Source organism: Candoia aspera, chromosome 1, assembly GCF_035149785.1.
Source record: "Candoia aspera isolate rCanAsp1 chromosome 1, rCanAsp1.hap2, whole genome shotgun sequence".
In the NCBI taxonomy this organism is placed as follows: Eukaryota; Metazoa; Chordata; class Lepidosauria; order Squamata; family Boidae; genus Candoia; species Candoia aspera.
In genome coordinates, this window is record NC_086153.1 from 126,952,953 (window position 1) to 126,977,205 (window position 24,253).

Genomic DNA, 24,253 nt, shown 5'->3' on the forward strand with positions numbered 1-24,253 from the left:
GTTTGTTTTTAAAGAATTCAAAACAAAAGCATTTTCCCACGGGAAGGATTCTTTATAATTAACTCCAAAATCTTATTTCAAATGTATTTGGACCATTAATTCATTTGTAACTTTCTAAAATCAAAGTTTTAATTACCCTTTTGCTGTTTATTCCTTAATTTTTTTTTAAGTCCTTAACCTTGTATTTAAAACTTATTTCCCTAAGCATTGAAGGAAACTCACTTTACTGTCAAAGTTGTCAATCCAAAGGTTCCTAAAAAGCAGTTAACAAGCAATTTCTGAAAGTGATAGAAAAGGAAGTATGCAAACCCAGTGTCCTTTAAAGGCGCTGACTGTGGTTCGAGCTATATGGCTATTCCCTTGTCTCCCAGAGCTCTAACCCAGCCAGAACCTGCTGTCTTGCAGTCTCCTCATAAGGAGCAGCTGTCTGGAGCACTTGTAGGCAATCTAAAGTCCTCTCCTTGTCCTTCATTCCACTGTCTTCATTCCACCACGGTCATCAGCTCTGTGAACAGTTTGCCGTTCTTCCCCAGAAGTTCAGAAAGAAACTTGTTTTAGACAACACTGTATGTATGTACTTCTGGTGATCTATAGTAATGGGTTACTGTTTATACCATCTATTAATATTAATGAATGTTCTGTATTTTTTCCCTGTGACTTTTGTACTGATATTTTTTGGAAGACATCACTTGAGAAGATGAACTACGATAGTTAACCACTGATATTTAAGAAAAAAGAATCTTTCATCACTTAAGTGGCAGAGGACATTTGGGCAAAGTGGTCAAAAAAGAGCTTCCAAAAATTGTAATAAGGTGAAGATGACTTTCTTCATCACATAGAGCCCAACCCTTATCTCTAAAGGTAGAGATCACCTTCTCCCTCAGAATGTTTGTCTTGTACCAAGATAGCAAGTCCACTGGGATCAGTCAGTAGAATTGATGATAGTACCGATCTCATGGAAACCACCAACCAGTGTGGTACAATGGAGAGGACAATTGCCAAATGATTGTTGGTGATCAATACCAAAGGCAAATTATAATAGAAGGAGAAGTGACTAATCTTGGATCTTCCAAAGCAAGGTGATGATAACCACCTTAATCATCTGTGCAGTGTCCAGTAAATATTTCCTGTTATAGAGAATAAGAGTAAGGAAGATGACTTTGATGGAGATATGTAGACACTGTTGCCTAGGCAAAAGAGGCAGAAACATTTTTAAAGTCCAGAACAAGATAACATTCAGAAGTGGCTCAGACAGATGCCTCCCTATTTCACTGAACTATAAGTAGGAGGAAGAGGTACAACACAATCAGACTTGCAGGATTATGGTTTTATAGCCAATCTCAATAAAAATAGTTTTAGCCTTCTTGTGGAACTGATTTCCTGGTCTGGTCTTCCTAGTGGAACTGACACCCATTGATGAAATATTCAGGTACATAACAGCAACAGTGTTGTATATTGCTATCAAGAAAGAGTACTGTTGGGTCTAAATCCACTTGTATATTTTTTTAGAGACAACGAAAAGAAATTCAGCTATTTAAAATGCCTCATGTTATTCTAATAAAGGTAAAAAAAACAATAAAAATTAAAAATTAAAAAATTCTAATACCGTTATAAATATGAGATAATTACAGAGTTGTGTACACGACTCCATATAGCAGTCTGCTAAGTCACTTCAAAGCACAGAGAAGAGAAGATGGACTATTTTCATGTAAACATTTCTTACAAATATACACTGACTTTCATGATGCAACTCAAAGTAGCATATGGAGTTCCTATTTAGGCATTATCCAAATCCCTCCCCCCTGGGCCGCACAACCAGTTTTCAAAGATGACACAACTGATATGTAAGCTATGGTAATCTTAGCAAAATAAACTACTTATAAAGAATGTATTATAGTTATCTGCCACTTTAAAAATGCAATTAAATTAGCAAATAAAGATGAAATGATGATGATGATGATGATGCAAATAATTAGCAAGTAAAGATGAAATTAAGAGGGATACTTAATTTAAGCAAGGACTTGCATTTATTTCTTAAAATAATGCCATTTAATTGCTTTATGAGAAATATATTCTTTCTCTCTGTTAAAGTAGAGCTATACAGCTTTTTCCCAATTTATGTAGCATGTTGGGGCTGTTCTCCAAACATAGTCAGGGCCAGAACAAAAATCAGATCAAATCAAATGGATTTTAATTTAAAAGCAAATTATATTAAATAACATGAATGCAGGTAATAGGATTACTTCCCAATCAAGGCTTTCTAGAGACTTATGTGGTGATTTAAAGCATACAGAGTAAGATCTAAGACACAGTATCTAGCATTTCCAGATCTTTTTCTCCTTTGAAATAGCAAACTTCCCATATCGTATCATAAACTGCTTTTGAAACTCCTCTGATTAAATAATTTGCAAAACAGTATGGTGGATTATAGTACAAGAAACAATGTGAAAAACTCTCATGAATTACACAACTATTTGTATAATGCAAATATTCTCTCACTGTTTCTGAAATTAATAGCCAGTTATTATCATTATCATGATTCATGGCATCTTGCATAAATGTGTTACAGTCCCCAAGGCATTTCAGCCTGCAATAGTAGGGGAAAAAAAGAAGACAAAAGTAACAAAGTAATGCTCAGTTTTGGCAAAGGGATGTCTGAAGGTTTCATATATTATAAGACAGTCTGGAAAATCTGGACTTTTGTAAAATTTTCACTTCTGTCTGGAAGGTTTTGCTACCTAACTTCATTTATGAAATATGGCTTTCAACCAAGAGAGCAAAGCACTTTATTCAAACTGTATTCCTGCACAGTAGCTTCCATTTTCTTATACACTTAACTAGCAATCACAAATAATTACCTAGAGCTTGAAGTGGAGGCAAATGCTGGATTTGACAACTCTTTATCTTCTTCTAATAATTCCAAAGCTAAGATGTTTGTTGTTGAAGTAAGCGCATCTGCTATATTTTCAGCTTCATTGTCTGATGGCTTACGAGCAACTCCAACTGATACTTTTACTTTTTTCCCAGAAAGATCATCACTGGGTGGTGCCATTCGACCTTGAAAAGAAAATTAAAAAGCTGTATTATTTATCATATCAAGCCACTTTAAAAAACAATCATAATATATGGTAACAATTAGTGCTGTCACCATAATGCTAAAAAATCCTGCTGGCTGAAATTAAAAGCAGAGTAGTGTGTATCTAGAATTTTTCTCAAAACAGTTAAATGATAATTTGGATAATCATTAAAGGGACATAGATTAATTTTAATTTCTCATAAAAAAACAAAGGCTTTATCCAGACACAATGATGATGAAGCTTTATAAAAAACAGTCTTGCCAACTTCCCATTTCTCTACAGAGACCTGCTGTGAAGTACAGCTCTGAAGACTTTATGTCAGGTTTAGATTACTTTGTTTTTTGAACTTCATCTATTTGCTGGTTGGTTAATACCAGGCAACTTCAAACTACAGTTTGAGACTGGCTCATTTTAACTAAACATAGTTAAGAACTACAGTCTAGATCTGAAACTTCTGAGGGAGAGGTTTCCAACTGCCTTCTAATGATCAGACCAAATGCAAAAGCAGCTTTGAAGTTCATGCTACAAAAATGGTCAGTGGCACAAAAATACTGCTGACCTACAACTCCTAGCAGTTCACAACAAATGTGACCAATGAAGAGAAATGCTGGATTTGTAATTCAGCAACATCAGGTTACCTACATGTTCCCCAGCCCCACTCTAAATTATCAGCCAATCAGACGGTTAGAGAAAAGACTATTTATTTTATTAATTTGGTCTCTGATATTGATCGAGGATCTGCAGTTTTACTGGGTTTGGGATCCATACATTGTTTATGGTAATCAGCAACCTGTGAATTGAGACAAAGCAGCGGAATCCCATCCCTGACTTATTTGATTTATATCCCATCATTTCTTCAGACGCTCAAGACGGCATATGTTGCACTCCCTCCTCCTCTTTTTCTACACAACACTCCCTTGTGAAAGGTTGGTCTGAGAAAGAGAGACTTGCCAAAAGCCACCAAGTGAGCTTTCCTGGCTGAGGATGGACTTGAATCTGGGCCTCTCTGGTGCCGGTCCAAGAGCTTAATATTTCACTGATCTGCACTTGGGCACTTCCAGTGCTTCTGAAATCAACTTTGCATCTTCAAGACTTAGGGCAGATGAAAGGTCTCCAATTTTAAGCTGTGGTTTGGAGATATTCTGAATGAGCTTGGAACTCAAGGGAGAGAGAGTCACTCTGAATCAGACTGTTGCAAGGATCTGCATCACAGAATGCAGTACTGGTAGAGAGACTGGCACAAATTCAGATAATCATTTCTCCATGAAACTCACTTTATGACTTGAATCATTCATTCTTTCATTCATTCATCATAGTCTAACTTACCGCCTGGGATACAATAGAATATCATTTTACAAGTAATTCCACTGGGAAACTGCCATTTTTCTATGTACTAAAGTGAGAAGAAAGGACTAAGCAGTTCAAATAGCAAATACAATTTTTTTAAACATGCTTGCAAATACTACCTGTGCAAATTTTACAATTAAGATCAAATAGGTGGTTTTTATGTTGATTTGTTGTATCAGAACTGGCAGATTCATCAGCTTCTTTAACTTTTTCAGTTTCCTCCATCTTTTCTATAATCTTAACTGGAGTAGGTTCCTACATGAAGGAAGACAAATTTTATATATATTCAGGTCTTTTGGCCATAATAAACATTATATACATAATTTGTTGACACTGCTTTATAAAAGAAGTAACATTCTGCATTTTACTAAAGGTTATAGAATCACCATTAGGATTATGTTGAGTAACTTCAAATGACATGAGCAACACTAAATGGGATAGTCAGCTAAGTAAGAGGGATGGGCTTATTATTTTCAATATTATCAATTCTGTTCCTACCTTTAAATACACTAATTTCAATGGAATTAAATTATGTACCACAGATAAGCATGCCACCCAGTATTAGGACCAATTAAACAAATGGAAGTGCTTCAGATCCAAGGAATCCAGAGCTGTCTTCACTCTGATCCTGGAATGCCTACAGACCAATCTTTGCTAATGGATATTTTCACAGGAATAATGTGAAGGTCTGTGAGAAAACACTCTCTTTCACAAGCAGAGAGCTTCATCATTCCTAACCTAACTCCCACTGGTCAGCAGATCTAGGTACTAGGATTGAATTCTTCCTGTAGAAACTGCTACAATATATTTACAATGTTCTGAATGTTAAAAGGAAGTAAGTTGAGTGGAAACATGTATTTTCATTTACATAATGCTAGCTTTCTCCAGTAAAATTAACAAGGACATGTGTAGCCCATGAAAGGTACTCACAGATCTCTGAACTGGGCTGAATAAATCAAAGTTAAGATTTGACAACTTACATATTGTATTGCTTAAGGCTTGTTGGTGAAAAAATATTTTACTGTTATATTAATAACAAATTCAAATTATACCTGAATTTCCATAATAGCTGCTTCTGGCTCTTTAACTGGAGCTTCACTTTCAATTTCTATTTCTCCTTTATGAGTAATTTTTGTGATTGGCCGCCTTTCAACTTCCCTCTGCTCTTTTTCAATCATTTCAATTGTCTATCAATAAGCAAAGAACAGATTAGATACACAGTGCAAGAGCCTCCAGAAACAGCAAATGAAATTCTAGGATATGAAACCATAACACAGAACTAGAGATGGAAACTGGATTCCTTCTTTTGTATTAGAATTACTTTAAAAACAAATGTCAGTAGTTTAGTTTGTATACATGCTGGAAACCTGACAACAATTTTAGGTACTAGAAGATGTGGTTAATTTTCAAATAAAACATTTAATGTTCAAAATTCCAGAATTCCAGGAATGGTGAGAAAATTATTCAAACAACCCCATTTTACCGGAGAAGAATAAGAATATAGTCATAATTCTAAAGGATACCGTCTGGAGGGACATTTCTAGGATACACTGGCCAAAGAGCAATTTATTCCACATCCAAATCTTAGGAGAATTAGCTGCGGTGACTATATAAAATAAAATATCCCATTGAAACTAGAGGAAAATACTAAATAATTTCCAACATACTGAATGCATGCTGTGAGGGGGTTGAATTTACCCTATTTAGCTAACTTAATGTCAGCTGAGATAAGCACTGATCATTTTGATTATTTAGGAGTGAAAGGATGGGCAGGGATAACAACTTTCTGGAATCAAATAACTTATGATCAGGACTTAGGGGACCAATTCAGTAGTTGTAGATAAGCCATACATGTCTATTTTCTCTTTTCCTCCATGCAGCTAGTTCTTTGGAAGCTAGTTCTTCAGGGCTCATTCTTATGAGATGGTCTGGAGTAACTTCACCTTTTAATACTCTTTTAAAAAGTATCTGGAAGAGGAATCAATCATTAGTTATATATAATCAACCCAAAACCTGCATTTTTCTAGCATCAATTCAACAAGAAAGAATATTAAAAACTGCAAACCAACTATTCTTGTACGAAATTCTGTTAATTGACCTTTCATGACAGTTTTTCTACAGTAATTCTACACCAATGTAAATATTTCATATTTAGCTTCAATAGTTTTTATATGGTGTGATATACCACCAAGAAGAATGATTGGTTTTCTGTTTGAATAACATTCTATCATATCTGCAACTGACCTGAAAAGCTCAGGCCAGTCTTTGAACCTAATGGCTTAAATTAAGTCTATAAATGTGAGAAAGTGTAGGTGAGTATCCATTTTACCACTGAAAGCAGAGGGGATACGAACACAAACATCATTCTGCATTCATTTCTACTCTGTTAATCTAACAGCAGGGTTTAGGATACATTAAGGCAAATAGGATGCTCCTCCTTTGTTTCTGAAAGTAATGTCTATGTTATCTAAAACCATAATAATTAGATTCAGCATAATTTTGAATGGCAGTATTTCAAATCTGCCTTAAAAAGAATTTCTCACAAAAATTTAGTTGGAAAAATGTTTATTTTTTCCTGCCTATCTAGCTTGGGCTCCTCTGTAATCCAAAGACTAGATCTGTACCATAAATTGAATGTTAAGCATGTGCAGTCTGATTCAGTTCTTGTAGATATACACTGAAGACACTAGGATGAGGCTTGTGGCAAACCTCACAAGCCGGCAATGAGACCCAATAGTTAAATCCAAACCAGAGAGGACAGAAGTATTCATTATTAGCAGACACAATGATTCAGGAAAGAAATTATTGCGCTTAATCCTGAATTTGCTTCCCTAGGACCAAATAACTTAATGAATGGTTTTGCTTCAGTATAGCAATTACGCTGATAGTATGGGCAGTATGTAATTTTCATTCATTCATCCTTACTCCTTCAGCACCCTAAAATTTTATTCCAGGGGACCGTCCAGAACAGTAAAGAAGATGACACACTGGTAGAAATTTCTTACTCTTATTTTCATTGGCAGGAATGTTGTGGGCACAACTCTACTCACATACATTATTATAGTTCTCTATCAAATCTATTAAAATATGGAAATGTGAACCACTCTTTTATAAGGCAAAATGCCTTTTAAAAAAAATTAAACAAGAAAGATATTTTAGCATGCAAAATGAAAATTCTTAGAACATACAGACTGAAAGGCTACTAGATACATGATGTACCCTTGGCAAGTTCATTAGCCAGACAGGGCTAACTGACAGTGTTTTTATTAAATATATCCAGAAAAAAGTGGATGCCTCAATTTGGATATAGTACCAAAGTAAGTTAGAAGAATAGCTCGAACTCTGAGACTTCTAAAGTTCTAATAATCAGGATGGAAAAAGAAGAAACTATGAGCATGCAAAATTATTTTAATCCCCCACAAAGAAACAAAGGATTATTGTTTGAAGAGTTTCCGAGTATGTAGGAAATGTCATGACATACTTTATTTTTTGGATCTTTCAGATTAAATATCAAGCTTCTGTACTTATTTTTATACTTGGAATCAGTATCCCGGAAAAAGGAAAAGAGCTCTTTTTCAATTTTAGTTGCAACTTTTGCTGCTCTTTCTTCAGGGATCTTCAGTGTTGAGTCTGCCAGCCTGAAAAAAATATACAGATGTTATTTTTTTCAGGAAACAACCGAAATAATAGGAATGTATTTACTGCAGAACCCATACCTTTTCTCTAGAATTTCTTTAAGTGACTGCTTAACGCTTTGTCTTATCTGATCAGCAGAAGGTTTGGTTGCAGAAGCAGGCGGTGAGTGTACATTGCTTGCTGTTCCCTTCTCAGTTCTCTTTTTCTTGATTTCCTGTTTATCCTGGATACCTTTATAAATATAATCAATTAACCATCTTAGAGAGCTTAAGTTTGGAGAAATAAATCTACATTTATACAACTGGTAGTTTCCCCGACAGTAAGAACAAGAAGCCTTACTGTTGAAAAGATTAAGTGAATTGACTGAGTTTATTTAATAGCATTTGTAGACAGCCCCATTCTGACAGACTTTGTAACGAAGCACAAAGACATAAGTATAGCAACAATAAGAGCAACAAGTACAGATCACAAAAGTCCTATGATGGACATCTACATCTAAGGTGAAGGTATACTGGAGTAATATTGTTTTTATCTACTTGCAGAGTCCAAGAAAGGGTAGAGGACCAACATGGATGTGGGGAAAGTGTGTTCCGAAGTGTGTGAGTCATCACAAAGAAGTCCTGTTTTATGGTGGGATGGGATTCCAGCAGGCCCACCTAAATGTTCACAACAGGCAGGACATTTCAATTCTGGCAAGGTACTGACCAATATATTCCAGTACTGTGTCATATAAGACTTCAAAGGTAATCATCAAGACTTTGAATTGGGCCCAGAACACCAAACTTTAAATTGGTCTTATTCTGCACTGGGAGGTTTCCCACCAGCAATCTGGCATTATGTTTTCTATCAGCTACAGCTTCTGAGTCATCTCCAAAGTTATAGGAATCCAACTGAATGGTGATCAGGGCCTGAGTTACAGCTGCCAATGGCATCCTGGTCCAAGTAGGGTTTTAACTAGCACACCAGCCAGATCTGGGTGAAGGTCCCTGACCACAGCTTTCCCTCCTGCTTAAGCAAGAGCCAAGAGTCTAGGATGACCTCCAAGTCATAAACTACTTTCTTTACAGGGAGCACAACCAATCCAACGTTACTGGATTCCCCAGTCCAAAAAGAACAAATTTCATATTTTTAGGAATTAATCTGAGCTTCTTTCACTCATCCAGATTTTTAAATAGTTAAGGATTCCCATAGTATCAGTTTGGCCCATAGTAGTGATGTGTAACTGGGTATGATCAGCCTTACTCCAAGCTGACCAATGATCTCTCCCAGAAGTTTCATATACATGTTGAATAACCTTATACTGAAAATATTCATTTAAGAGACAGAGTTCTCTAATTTCAAAGCAAGCAGGTTTCTGATTACAGCTGCTGATCTTCTGTTGTAGGAAGCAACTCTTCTTGGGCAGAAATTAATTTTTCTTTATTGCTTATTTTTCATTAATTTTAGCTTCTAAAAATATTTTGGGATGCTGACATCACGAGGGCAGAAGGTCATTTCTTTCTGACATTTTGTTTTTATTATTATTATTTTTAGGAGTTGGGGGAAGAGCTTGCAAAAAATCAAGTATGTTAAATTTCACAGAGCCTTTCTATTTTATTGCTCAAATATAAATATGAATAAAAGTAATCAATCAAAATAAATAATTAATATGAATTTCTGTCTAATCTCAGAGACTCTACCCTTATTATAATGAATCGGGCAAAATTTTATATTTTAAAGCCTTATATTAAAAGAAACTCAAACTTCAGATGTGGTACAAGTCTGTGTGCAGAATTATAATTATGAAAATTAAACCAGGTTAAATTCCATTACGTGTGAGACTTGTTTTTAAACATAAAAGTTATTTTTTTACACTGTTGCAAATCAGACTGCCATTCCTCAAAAGAAGGGATTGCAAGCAATTTCCAGTAAAAAGCATGAAGTATCCTAGAAGCTGTTAAATACGTACAGGGCCAACTCCATGCTTAATAGGAATGTAAGGTTTATTCAGGCCTAATAGAAAAACAGCTGGCAGGAAAAAAAAGTCAATATTTAAAATTTGTTTCATTCAATGGTGAAGCATTTTCCAGATTTGTTGAGATTTATGACTTTGCTACCAAATGCGAAAAAATTATTCAACCTGATTATTGTATTTCCAGCAGTTTTTGAATATGAATTACACATTTTGGAAATCAGCAGCAGCAATTTTGTTTTTAGTTACCTTGCTTTGTTGTGCTTTCACTTGAACAAGAAACAGTAAGGTTATCTTTATTCAATTTTTCATATTTGTCTTCAAAAGATCGTCGAGGAACTGGAACCATCTGCCCCATTTTCTTAAGAGAAATGTGCTGCCCCTTTTTACTTTCAGAATCTTTGCATTCCAATACTGATTTTCCTTCACTAGATTCCTGAAACAGTTAAACACTAATTATAGGGCTTTTCGCTATCCAATTTCTCTTTAGTCTCAAATCAAGAGCATCTATAGAAAATTTTGCACTTATACCAACTATGCAACAACTTCAACATAAATTGTTCCCAGGATGGCTAACTACATAAAAAGAAGAAAAAACATCAAATATTGCTGAAAACAAAAAGTATAAAATATAAAATGAACAAAATTTTACAAAACAACATTCTAGTCAGACAAACTGGGGAGTTTTGATTTTATTAAGCTAAATACACTAACAGGAATTGGTTTTGAGAATCTGGCACAAAAATATTTATTTCTATTGCCTAAACAGTTACAAGAGTAGCAGGAGGACTCTATTCCAGAGACAAGAATTTTTTTTTTCTAGTCTGATTAAAATGACTCTAACTGTTACAGAGATAGGTAGGGTGAAAGCCCAATCATGTATTTTGGGTTAAAATGCTATGCAAAGAAAAGCATTTAAAAACATTTTCTTAGAAAAGCAGTATGGTGATTGTGCATCTCTCAAGTACTAAAAATTATTATTATAGGGGAAAAAATGACATACATTGCAATAATGGATTTTCATTCATACAACTGACTATTCCCTTCATCTCTTTCAATTCTCTTGCCTTCCTCTCAGCATCTGATCAGAACACTGTTTACTAGACTAGAGAGGAAGATAAGGTATATGGAAGAAAGAGAAAAATAGATCCCATTTTTCATTCCAATGATAAAAGTTCTTCCAGTAGTGAAAGATACAAATAAGATTTCACCTATTGTAAATATGAAAGTTAATCAATGATAAAAGCATAAATCTATGAGGAACCATAAATCTACTAAGGAACCAACTGCTGATATCTAATGTACATTAAAATGTTCCTTTGCATTTTAAAATTTTAGTCAATGTTCCCTCGCAGAATTGCATTTCTAAAACAATAGTTCAAGCAATACTACAGTTGATTTGTTGTTAAGAGGCATTTTCAGCTGAATCTAAGCATTCTGAAATATAGCACCGATATGAATAATTAGGGTTCTGCGAACTTCTGAAGGAAGCACAAGTTGCAACTCAGTAGTTTGTTTTTAATTAACAATTAATCTGGGATCTTACCCATATTTAACAAGGGTCAGTGATCAGTATTTCAGGGCTTGACATTGGGTCAGAGAGCCCAATATCTATTCAGACTTACATAATTCTTTATTAATCATGCATTAATCAGAAATGTAAATAATGTAAATATAGCTGATGGGGTGCTGTGAAAATTTTCAAAAAAGACTGTACACAATGTTTTATATCAAAATAATATAATAATAAAATTTCAGTCATATCACTTGCCTAATCTTTTATTTGATAAAGCAGCAGCAGCAATTAGAGAAAGCTACAAATGACTATATACTGTATTTAGGCAAATGGATCTCATTTCAACGTAGAAAAGAAATACATGTATTTTTAAAAATTTGAAGGATTTATTGCCTTTTAAAACAAAATTATACCAGTGCATTTGAATGAAAACAGTTTAAAAGATTTAACATTAAATCTACTGTAGCTTGTACATAATGTAAAAAGAAATCTCATTTCTTACCCGCTTAAAAATTTTGACCTTGTGCTTCACAGAGTCTTCTCCTTGCTTTGGGGTCTTATTTTGAGGGCCCATGAAACTTTGCTTTGACATTCCAGGTTTCTCATACTCCATTGCTCTACTTTCTCTAGCTGCTTCAAGTTTCACATTGGCATCTAGCATATTCTGATCAAATGAATCTGGTTTCTTGTCTTCCTCAGCACAGCATTTGATACAAACATATTCTTTGTCTTCTTCTCCCATTTGCTGTGCTTGGGACAAACTCAATCCAACACAATCACCATGAAACCAGTCATCACATCTACCACAGCCTACCATGAACCTACAACCAAAAAAACAAAAAACATTGGGTTATTATAATTTTTATATTATACTGAATGTAAAAAGCATATAGCTGTCCTAAATGATCTCTCATATAGAACAGGTCCTCCTTAGTTTACAGTATATTTTGTGCGTAAGAGTAGATCCATTTCTCCAGCCTTACAACATGGTGTGAAGTGCCAAGGTTATAGCAAGAGGAGTTCTGTTATGCTAGTCAGTACAGTCACTACTATACTAATAATTTATGCATCAAGAAAACAGAAATCAAGTTTTGAATTTTGTTCCAGCAGCCTAATAAAGATGACTTCTTACAGTGCAGAAAGAATGCAACAAATAGGAATACACACATTGTTAGATCCTGTAGATAAGCAAAGCACTTGCAAATTAAGATCTGGTTTTGACAGAGGCAATGCCTGATATTTTATAATAAACATGTTAATCATCCTTCCCTATTCCAGATTATACAGCAAGCAAAATCACAGCAACCATTCAACTTATCAAATAATATAATGAAATCCCTGAAGTTTGCAAATTTCATTGAAAAACTCATTGAAGGCAAGTGTTGTCCTTAAATTGATAATTTTCTAAATGGTGCAAACCCCTTGTATTCTTTCTTCCCCAAAGAAATTTGACAGAAATAAAACCCTGAAGATAAATTATTCATACTTTAACATACTTAAGTGCATTAGAAAGCAACAACACCCCACAAATGGAGCCAGTGGGAGGGAAAAGGATATACTACCTTTTTTATTATTTTAAGGTTTGCCTTTGTAAAGATTTAGAAAATAAAATAGTTAAAACATTTGAGCCGGTCTCAGAATATTCTTGACTAATGCTACTTTCAAAATAGACAAACTTCAATAGGGACTCAGAGAACAATCTAGTCTACAACTTAAAGCCTAAAGAAGAACCCAAATTATCTTGAAGGTGTTTCAGATCATCTTGAATAACTATTTTACAAGCCTATTAATTTAAAAGAGTTGTGAATATCTGTATGTTCCATATATTTTATAAGGACAGATAAAAAGCAGGAATTATTTTACCTAATTAAAGATATACATTTCCCTTTGGAACAAAAGCTGTATGTTTGCTATGTGCGTGCGTATCTGTGTATATGTGTGTATTACACACAAACACACACTAAATACATACACACGTGAAGATGAGCTTGTTAAGTTCCATTAGTGACTGTTTTATATTTCATTCAAAAACATGAAATCTCTCTCACTGCATCCCAACGGCTTATCCAAACATGGACACTTCTTAGATACTTTGAATTTATTTTAATTCTAAAACCAGAGGATAAAGTAGTAACAACCTCACATTTTTTTTCCTTTAATGTACAGTATATCATGGAGAAATGATTGCATTTCATTAGAAAAACAGAGCACTCTAGGGACATGATTTGTATTTCAGAAATGACTGCAAATAAAGCAAATGACAGTATTAAGTATATATGAGAATTTCATGAAGCTTATTAATATGATTTGCTCTGCAACATGACACAGTGAAACAGGCCATAGAGCTATATTATGAATGGATGTGAAAATACTGTTTTTTTTACAATGTAGTATGTTGATAAAAATCAGAAAAAAAGGATTTTTTTTTTTAAAAAGTTGTAAATACCTGATTTAATAATAATGTCAGAAAGACATTCCTTTTAAGAAGATCTGAATTTGGCTGTCATCGGAAGTGTGCCATTAGAAATAAGTTCACATTCTTGACAAACTGGCAATTATTGTTTTTGAATGAAAGAAGGGAAATGTAGTATGACTAAAAATGTACAGAAGGACCATGGATTAGCACTCAGTCAATACCAGTGTTTCTCAACCTTGGCCACTTTCAGAGGTGTGGATTCAACTCCCAGAATTCCCCAGCCAGCAAGCCTGGCTGGGGAATTCTGGGAGTTGAAGTCCATACCTCTGAAAGTGGCCAAGGTTGAGAAACACTGGTGTATACATTTAATAACCTAGTGGCTGAGAGACTCAAAGAACAATGCCAGAACCTGACTGATAAAGACTGTACTGAGTGGAATCCAACTCCCCAAAAAACAGGCAACAAAGAAGTATTGCACCTACTTTTGAGATATAAAGGAGTAGGGCGCAAAGAAAGGAATGTTCCTGTAGTATGAAAAGATACAGCCTCTAAGCATATCCTTGGATAAATTTTACATCTTCCACATTAAACAGGAAAAAAAAATCATTTGAAAAAAGACCATTTGTTTTATTCTATTAGCAAAGGGATTTTTTAAAAAACAAAAATCAAACTAAGCTTATGTATTATAACCCTTAAAGAACAGCCATGAATATCCTATTTCAGATGGTTAAAAAAATGATTTCATCAATATATGTATTACATCTGGTTTTAGTGGAAGTGAACTTGTTTTTACATTGTCCAATATACATTAAACAGTAGTCTAAATTTTCAAACTGACAGTTCAATAAATTATGTAGACATATCACAATCTCTTAGCTATTCTGTCCTTATTTAACAAAATCATTTCAGAATAGATGAATGTAATACAATCTTTATATAAAAGGATTTTGTTTAGAACTGATTTTAAACCAGCTTATTCCCTCCTAACAGGAAGAAACTAATTCTGCACCTTTTTATTCCTTATAAAAAGAACTTTTCTCTGAAATTACACTAATACTTGATCTGAAAAATGAAATGTAGGACAATTATTAACCAATAACATTAATGTGTTCTTTGGATGTATATATTAAATTTATCATTGGCTTAATTCTCAGAAATGACAATGGATCAGACTTCACATAAATATAATGAAATCTGGATATAACTGATAAGCAAAATTTGACTCAGTAAGCATATCAGTTGATATTTAATTTACTATAAAAAGTTTAAACTGGTGATGGGAATTTGGACAATATATTAACTTGTAGTACAATTAGATTAAACTGGCTATATTCAGTAGAATGTAATGACAATATATTCTACCAGCTTGCATGATTTACACTAATTTCTTATCAATATTTTATAAAAATATCATAGGGTTCCAAATAAAGGATTCCTGCTTATTTTACTCCTGTACCACTAATCCTCCAAGTGTATCAGAGAAGTTGGTGGGAAGAGAAAGTGTACATTTCACAATAATAAAACATGGCTTGAAACCAACTATCTCCAGATTCAATGGATATTTTAATAATTTGTTAATTTTTATGCATTATACTTCTAAACCTTACAATTTTTTGATTGAAGTATTTAATGAATAACAGTGGGCTATTAAGTAGCCATTTTCCCAATAAATTTAGACTCTTCATTTGTTTTTCAGAAATCATAACAAACTTTTAGCCACTAGAGTATTATATTTTAGTACTGACACTGAAATGGAAGCACAGCTAATAATAGTAAGGACCGCTAATAATATGGAATAATTGTCAGCAGAATGGAAGACTTTCTAAAAGGCTGTCATTCAAGAAGAGCTGGCAACAAAGCATTCCTCTCTGATAGGTGTTAACTGTAGTAGCATTCAACATTCTGGCCCACTAACACTAAAAGCTCTGGCTGTAGATTGCTTCTTAGTTTGATGTCCAATTGCATTAACCATGTTGTAAGGCTGGAGTGGCTATAGAGCTGCAATAGAAAGAAAACAAATGTTTTAAGATAATAATTAGAATGATAGTAATTTCAACAATCCGTAAACTAAAACCTACACGATCCTGGCACTTAAAAGCTCTAATTACATATATTTGTATTCTTAAATTCTATTTTAAAGTTCTGTATGCGCACTTAAAATAATGTGTTAGGATATGGACTACTCATTTCCACAGAAATCTCACTGTTACAAGTGGATTCCACTACTTAGAGGAACCCATTAAAACATACCAATGCCATGTAGACTATCTTTTTCAAAACAAAAACAAAAAAATCAAAATCCAACTTTAATATGGGTAAGACAAAGCTTTTTGTTAGGTAGGTCAGAATCTCCTTCTGGAAGGTAGTATTCAAACAAACAAACAAACAAAAACAGAAAACAAAAAAGAATACACCAGTCCAAATTCACTTTATTGTAAATACAGTTTAAGGTTGTTTAGGATAGTCATAGCACAAGGTATTACCTGTTTGTCAATCAGTTCATTCCACTTTACTTTTTTGGGCAGGCATAAATTTCACATATGACAATTATCAACTGTCTTTAAATAAGCTATTCTACCAATGCCAATTTCAGACATCCTTTTAACAAGTTTGAGATATGGCTGCATGTAATGGGCTATGAGAAAAACGTTGAGGAACAGGAGGAAGAGCCCCAGCCAAGACAATGGTCAGGTAAATCTGAGTCCAAAGCAGAACTGTAATTTGAGAGAATGTCTCAGACCTTACCCTCCTGAAATGTAATTTGAGAGAACGTCTCAGACTTGACCCTCCCTAATTCTCTTTAGGATAAAGGCAGGGAGGGGAGAGGCACATTCAGACTTGCAAGCTACTGTTACTGTAACCCTATAATAAAAGTAGTATTAGTATCATAACTGGTTTCCTTGTCTGCTCTACCTCAGAGGGCTGACACTGTACAAGATACAGGATTTGTTCTTCTGGTTAAGATATATTTAAAAAATCTTATATCGCTTGACACACCATTAGAAAACTTCTAGGACATTCTATCCCATGTGCTTTTCTTCAATAGTTTCTATACTCAGGGCTTAACTATCATGTCAACCTGTTCTTCATGTTTTAAACAAATATTAAATGGGAGGAAAATTAGTCCCATTCAATAAAGGCAAAATCTTAGAGCAAGGCTTTGGGGAAAAAACGGCCCTGGACCAAATATATATGAATAGTATTGCTCCCAAGTCCTCCAGCGTGTTCATCTAGATTTTATGGTCTGTTTTATTCCAGAGGCCACTAACACTTATCAAAACTATCAAGGCTAGTTAAAATAAATGAGTTCAATTAATATTAAAGATTTGCAGTAATTACTTCTGTAGTAGGGGTGGAGAGGTCAATATTTTGTTATCTTTGTAAATGTGTATGTATACATATATGTGTATGTAGCAATGGTAAATTACCAATAATAAAGTTAATTTATTTGTTTCAAATTTTGTCACTACCCATCTCAAAGAGTTATAACTATTACTTAATTAAAAAGATACAAAGATATGTACTGATAATCCAATAGTATGCTTCTGTTGGTGGAACACATTTCCTGTTTCTTTCTCCCATATACCCAGACAGTTCCCTAAACTTCGCAGAGATTTTGAAAAGATGACAGTTGGAAGGACAAAATTACTCTGCTAGCCTGATACTGAGTTTTACAGTTTCTATCTGCACACATTTTAAAGTGGATATAGTTCATAAAATTGGATCCAGGTTTAGATCCATTTAATAGGATGGTGGAAGTAGACTTCTCCACTCACCATGCCTTATAGTTGCCTATTTGTGGAAGATGCTTTCAGGGCAATTTTGGAGACCACCACACTTTTCCTGGCCATATAACAGCCATTCCAATTTCATTTGCCACACTCTGAATGAGCCTAAATTTGAATCTAATTCATAATTTTGTTCACTCAAAACATTGTGTGGCTTCTTTGTTAAATGAACTTGTCATTAGTTTAACAAACAAAATGAACACATATTGCTATATAACAAAGACTGAATGTTTCCTACCAAGAACATTTTCCAACACTTAAGTAAATAGGAAAAACTCTTCAGTGTAGTTTAATTTTCTAGTCTGAAGTAATTTGCACTTATTAGATCTCAGCTTGAGAGGTCTTCAAATCATGATATTAATATAAGAATAATGATATGATTTATTCTGTAATTAAAAATACATCTTAAAAAAGTAGTAAATTGAAATAGTATTTTCCTGTAACTAGTCCTTGTATTACACTGATTAATACAGCAGAACTAAAGAGATGCAACAACCTCTTAGTTTAAACTTGGGTCTGTCCCAATTATTGGTATGAAGATAATTTTAAAGGGGGTGAGGCAGAACCAAGATAGCAAAATCTTGTCCCGCAGCTTACGTCTCTGAAGTACAATGCTACCCTTACTCAAACAGGCTCCAGTCCTAGAACAGAATCCAATTAGAAGAAATGTATGAAAATACAGAGTGACAGTCCATAAGAGAGAGGAAGATGAGTCACCCCTCCTATTCTTTAAATTACTCATCTAATCTGTAGATTGAATGTAACTAGAGCAGATCTAGGGATTAAAAATGGCCTTCTACCACCACATGAACCAAAAAGGAATGTGTGGCTACAATGCTCCAGATCTAATCATGGATTAAAAAAAAAAAAAGAGCTATGCATCTGTACCTGCAATCTAAAGTATTTTCAAGATACCTAACCATAGTCAGGTTTTTGACTATGTAGTAATTTATTTTACTTGAAAAACCATTCATTTAAATCAAAACACCCCATATACACAGAAAATCTATGATAACATCCCATTTCTAATAGTTGTGCATCTATTAACATATGGTAACCTTTACAATCTGAAAAACTAGTTTCTATGTCCCAGTGTATATAGCACATAGAAAAGGACTTTAATAAAGGAAATTTTAGTAAATACAGAGCAAGGATAAGTAGAATCTGATGAAAGGAGAAGCTAATGGGAAAAGGAACTCAAGATGGATAAGAATTCCTTAAAATGAAGTTACTAAAAACTTAATTGCATTAAATGAAAATGGGACTAGATCACAAAGGAAGAGTGAATTGATAATCCAGAACTGAAGAGCTAGCATCAGGAAAGCAAAAGCTCAGAACATGCGAAGAATGCTAAGAACAGGAAAAAAGACTTCTGAAAATATTTCAAAAATGGGAAAAAACAGTATACCAACTGCCCAATGAAGAATGCAAAATGCTAACATGTTATAAAGACAAAGACAAAGAAATTCAAATTCTTTTGGTTCGGTCCTCTCCAACAAAACTGTGTATTCCACCTAAACACTGGGAAGGGCAGAATGAGAAAGCAGGATTGAAGTCTGCATCTGATAGAAATGTTAGGGAATATTTCTTTACTTTGAATGAGTTTAAATCTCCAAGACCAGATGAACTGTATCCTAGAATATTGTAGAAACTACTGTAGCTGAGCCCTAAATTTCTTATCTTTGAGAAATCCTGGAGTACTGATGAAGTGCTAGTTGCCTGGAGGACAGCAAATGTTGTTCCTACCTTGGGGGGGGGGGGCGGAGAGTAAAATCCAGAAAACTACAGATGAGTTGATCAGAGATCAGTACTTGGGAAGATACTAGAGTAGATCATGAAAGAAACATAGATCTGTAAGCGCCTTGAAAATAGCAATTACCAGAACTCAGTATGGATCTGAGACAAATCTTATCTCATAATTTGATTAAGGTAATCGCCTTAATAGTTTGTGGGAATATTGCAGGCACGTCTTGATTTTGACAAAGCATTTGATGAAGTACCACATGACATGATACTTAGGCAAGTCAGTTAGATGAGGGTTGGATGGCATGACAACTACATAGACAAACAGCTGTCTTGAAAGCTATATTCATTAAATTGAAGAGAGTTACCAAGTGGAGTGCCACAAGGTCCTCTACTGTTCAATATTTTTATTAATGATTTGGATCAAGAGGTATACAGTATGCTTATCAAATCTGTAAGTGGTACAACATTGGGTGGGAAAGCTAATAAACTAGTAGACCAAGAAATGGGCTACAAGTATGATAATAAAATTTAGCAGAGGAATGTGTGTTAATCTTCACTCAGTTAATAATCATCTGTAGAGGTACAGGATGGTGGATACCTGACTTAGTAATAATACAAGTAACAATACATTGCAAACCAATTAGCAGCCAGCAGCATGCTATGGCTGCACAGAAGGTTAACACAATCTTAGCCTACATCAACAGAGTTTCCAAATTATGAAAAGCAATCATTCCACTCTCTCCTGCTTTGCTTAGACTTCACCTTGAATATTCTAATTCTGGGCATTATACCTTATGAAGGATTCAAAGAAAGGCAACAAAGATTATCTGGTGACTGCAAACTAAACCCTATGAAAAAATATTGAAGGAGCTGGGCATGTTTGGTGTTGAGAAGAGAGGATATAATAGCATTCAACAAATGCTTGAGAGGCTGTCACATAGAAAGCCAAAACACGTTCTTTCTCATTCCCAGTGCAGGACACGAAATAATGGTTTTAAGTTAACAGGAAAACAGGTTCCAACTGAATGTCAGAAAAAACTTCCTAACAGTAACAGCAGTTTGACAGTGGAACCAATTATTCAGACAAGTGGCGGCGTTCCCTTTACAGGGTATCTTCAAACACCGGCTAGCTTGTCACACATACCTTAATTTGGTTTGATACACTGAAGAGGAGGTTGGGCTTAATGGTCTAGATGGCCCCTTCCAGCAATATAATTGCATTAAATGGGTGTTAGATACTAGTAGTGATATGAATTGTATTAATTTACAACACAGTCTGAAAAGTTCTGCTCAGTTCAACAGTTCCATTAATGGAAGGAACAGCTGAATATGCATCTATAATTTTCAAATTAAACCATATTAACTGTACTATACTAATAATACAATATGGGAAATTTGTATCAATATTTTGATTAGTTCCTTTTGGCAATAGGGCAAGGAAAATAGTATTTCAGATGCTATACATCTGAATGTTTTAAACTATAATCCCCACTGTTTCTAATTAACCATGAAATCTGAGGCTTAATGGAATCATAGTCCAAAATATCTAGAACAACCCAAACTGGAAAAAGCTGTTATGCAGAATGTAATATTATGGTATACATTTTATTATACACACACATCATACATGTTAATTAAAGCAGTTTAAAGCATCAAAACTTTTCAAATGTTCCCAGAAAAACTATCACAGCAAAACTGAGTACTCTTCAAAAAAGTATTCAGGTTGCTGCAAGATTCAATTTTTGCTATTAAAGCTACACAATAGACACTTATATATTATCAATAGTTCTTGGTTATTTTTAATAATACTAGCAAGAAAAACTTCATGAAAAACGTGTATTATTTGCTAGGTTGAGATATGGAATACACATACTGGGAAGCACCTATCATAGGACATACTAGACTTTACTTGAAGGTAAATGTGCATAGGCAAGGTTTACATATAATGCTAAGTTAAAGCAGTGTGTTTGGTTTTGCTTAGTATGAAGACTGACTTCAACCTAAGATCTAAGGTTTATTTTTTAACAAACCAGAATTTGAAAGCAAGCATGGTTTGTTGACAGCTTACAAATCCTGGCTTGTTTCAATTGTGGCTTATAGCTAGGTCTGAATCCTTGCTTCTTCCTGGCTTGTTTTTGTGACCTACTTATTTCTTCTAGGTGCTAGCAGAAGAAACAGAAAAAGCAGTAGTTGGTGAAAAAAGCCATTATTACTTTGTTCATTTGCAAAACTGTTCTGATTTTCAAATCATCAAAACAAATCCTAGCTTAGTATTATGTTTGGAAACAACCAGAATGTAGGGCCATTTTCTTGTCTCTATTTCTTATTCTTCTTCTTCATCATCTTCTTCTTCTCTCCTCTTCCTCCTTCTCCTTGGTGTAGCTGAAGGACATTCTGACTTACATCAACAGTTCTAGATTTCAGGCTTCAATCTGATTAAGGGTGTCTTTAATGTTTTAATTTGAAAAAGATAGTCAAAAAACCTAAATTTGGAACAGAGATAAATAATCTGTAATCTACAGGCTGCTAAGAGCCCCAGAGCACCCCTTTTGCAGTCCCCCAAGTAAATTGGGCCAATATGTTTGCCCTACTTTACCACTTAGCCCCCAATTCTCCCCCAAAACAAAACAAATGCCAAAAATATTGATCCTGCCCTATGATGACATAATGACATTATTGGCCACACTCAATAATGTGAAGCATTCAGAGACGAAAAAATTTAAAGAAATCCATCCCCATCACAAGAAATTCACCTATCCCTGTTCTAAAATATGAGAAGCGGATTTCTGATTACAAAAATATTTTAAAATCAACAATGTATTAATACACACACCTGTTGCCATGTGGCTTTCTGCAAAACCCACACTGCTTACTAGGTACCCAGACACTTTTGCTTTCACTGGGAGATATGAGTTCTGAGCTCTCTCGTTTTATAGTAGAAATATTATCTGGAATGAACAGTGGTGGCTCATCAACCGAGAGACTTTTACTGCTTCTTCTTTGTCGAGGCTGAAGGTTCTTTTCTAACTTTCTAAGTTTCAGTTTCTCTTTTTCATCATCTTTTAAATAATCCACAAGTAATCCCACGGAATCTTTTTTTCCTCCTTCTTCCTTAATACAATTATTTGTTTTAAGCTGATGTTTCTGTGACTGCTTCTGACTGTGTTGTGGCAACTGCCCTTGTTTAGAATTAACTGTTCCCAACATTAAATGTGAACCTTCTTTTGAACCAGCATGATGGCTGATGGACCTGTCACTCAATCTTTCTGTCATCACCTTCCGTACCTGAGCTGGGATTTGACTCCGGGGAATATTTTTTCCTACCTCATGGATTTGCCTCTTAAAAGGTATTCCAGAGTCACAGCTCTGGGATTTCACATCTTTATCTGAATGTTGTTTCTTAACTTTAACTGTTTTCTGACAATGCTGAATATTTCCTTGCTCCTCTATGTGACGTTTCAGACTTACTGAAGACTGACTGCGAACACCTGGAAGAACTTGAATTTTACTGTGTGTGTCTTGGTCTACAGTAGCTATAGTTTTATTATGCTTGGTCTTGATATGTTTGAGCTTTGTCTTTTTTATATATTTTGATGGAACACTAGAATGCCCATCTTCCTGCAACCCTGAAATCTCAAGCTCTCCCATCTTTACACTTTCAGCCTCTTGATATACTGCTTGGGTTGGAATGTCTTGAATACTACTGCCTTCCAAGGTATTTGCTTCTAATTTGATAGAAGGTGTACCGTCATCTTTTAAATCAGTCTGTTCAAATTCCATGCTATTTAAAGCAAGATCATCTTTCAAATCAGCCTTTTTCAGGTTATCTAAACATTCTTGCTTGTCTTCTTTTTGCAAGCTAGTATTATGAGCAATGTCACCACTAGCCTTTAAACCTAAGTTGCATTCAGCCTTTGCATCTACAAAATTAGACTGAACTATAAGATTTTCCTGAATTTCACTTGAATTTTCACAGGTTTTGGAAATAAGCAGACTACCACTCATCCTGGCTTCCTTGCTTTGATCTTCTATCTCAGTTGTATTCTGTTCTTCCTCAGTCTTATGTTTTGTCATTTCTGCTGAAGATATTTCAGAAGTGTATTTATTAACTTCAACACCTTCATTTTTAATGATATTGTTATTTGGAACTTTATCAGCCTCCACAAAAGCAGACGATGCCGACTCTGTTCCAACAATAGCACCATAATTTTCTGTAACAGCCTTTGCCCCATTTTCTATTTCTTTACATAAGATAACAGAATCTGGCAAATGAAAAGAGCTTCCTATTTCATGAGATACTTTTATTTTTGCCTGACTGGGAATTTCATGTTTGTTATTTGCTTCTGCACTTTCTGATTTTGCACAAGATGCAACCCATTCTGAATTGCCTGAAGATGATGGTGTTATTTCTTTTGTTTCTTCTAACTGGGAACTGTCGTTACTGCTCAGCTCAGTCTTTTTTAAATGCTCTTGAGCATTATTATTATCCTGTTTAGCCTGTCCTTTATCATGTTGTTTCAGTCCTCCCTTCTGAGCAGGTCCAGATTTTACCGAAGATTTCTTCGTGGTAACAGAAGGCGAAGCATTTGAACGTTTGGCTAGTGTGCTCTGCCGGAGACTTCGTATTGGTTCTATTAAAAAAAACAAGTATTAATTTTATTTATGTCCCCCCAAAACAAAGTAAACTAAAACAAGTTTACTTATATAAAATTTAACACAGTAATCAAAAAAATTAGCAAGTTGATCTTCAAAATGTGTTCAAGTCAAGTCAGTTAT

The 24,253-nt window shown here is 34.5% G+C and overlaps 1 protein-coding gene across 3 annotated transcripts in view; it reads right to left on the minus strand.

The window, feature by feature from the left end:
- PHF3 (PHD finger protein 3) overlaps positions 1-24,253 on the minus strand; it is a 58,841-nt gene that overhangs the window by 11,824 nt on the left and 22,764 nt on the right. For all 3 annotated transcript variants that reach the window (XM_063313365.1, XM_063313382.1, XM_063313374.1), the window contains 9 exons: positions 22,311-24,108; positions 12,030-12,348; positions 10,261-10,447; positions 8,141-8,291; positions 7,906-8,062; positions 6,276-6,392; positions 5,477-5,611; positions 4,544-4,679; positions 2,859-3,057 (listed from right to left, as the gene is read on the minus strand). In XM_063313365.1, coding sequence (XP_063169435.1) covers positions 2,859-3,057; positions 4,544-4,679; positions 5,477-5,611; positions 6,276-6,392; positions 7,906-8,062; positions 8,141-8,291; positions 10,261-10,447; positions 12,030-12,348; positions 22,311-24,108 — 3,199 coding nt within the window. The remainder of the gene's footprint in view (positions 1-2,858; positions 3,058-4,543; positions 4,680-5,476; positions 5,612-6,275; positions 6,393-7,905; positions 8,063-8,140; positions 8,292-10,260; positions 10,448-12,029; positions 12,349-22,310; positions 24,109-24,253) is intronic.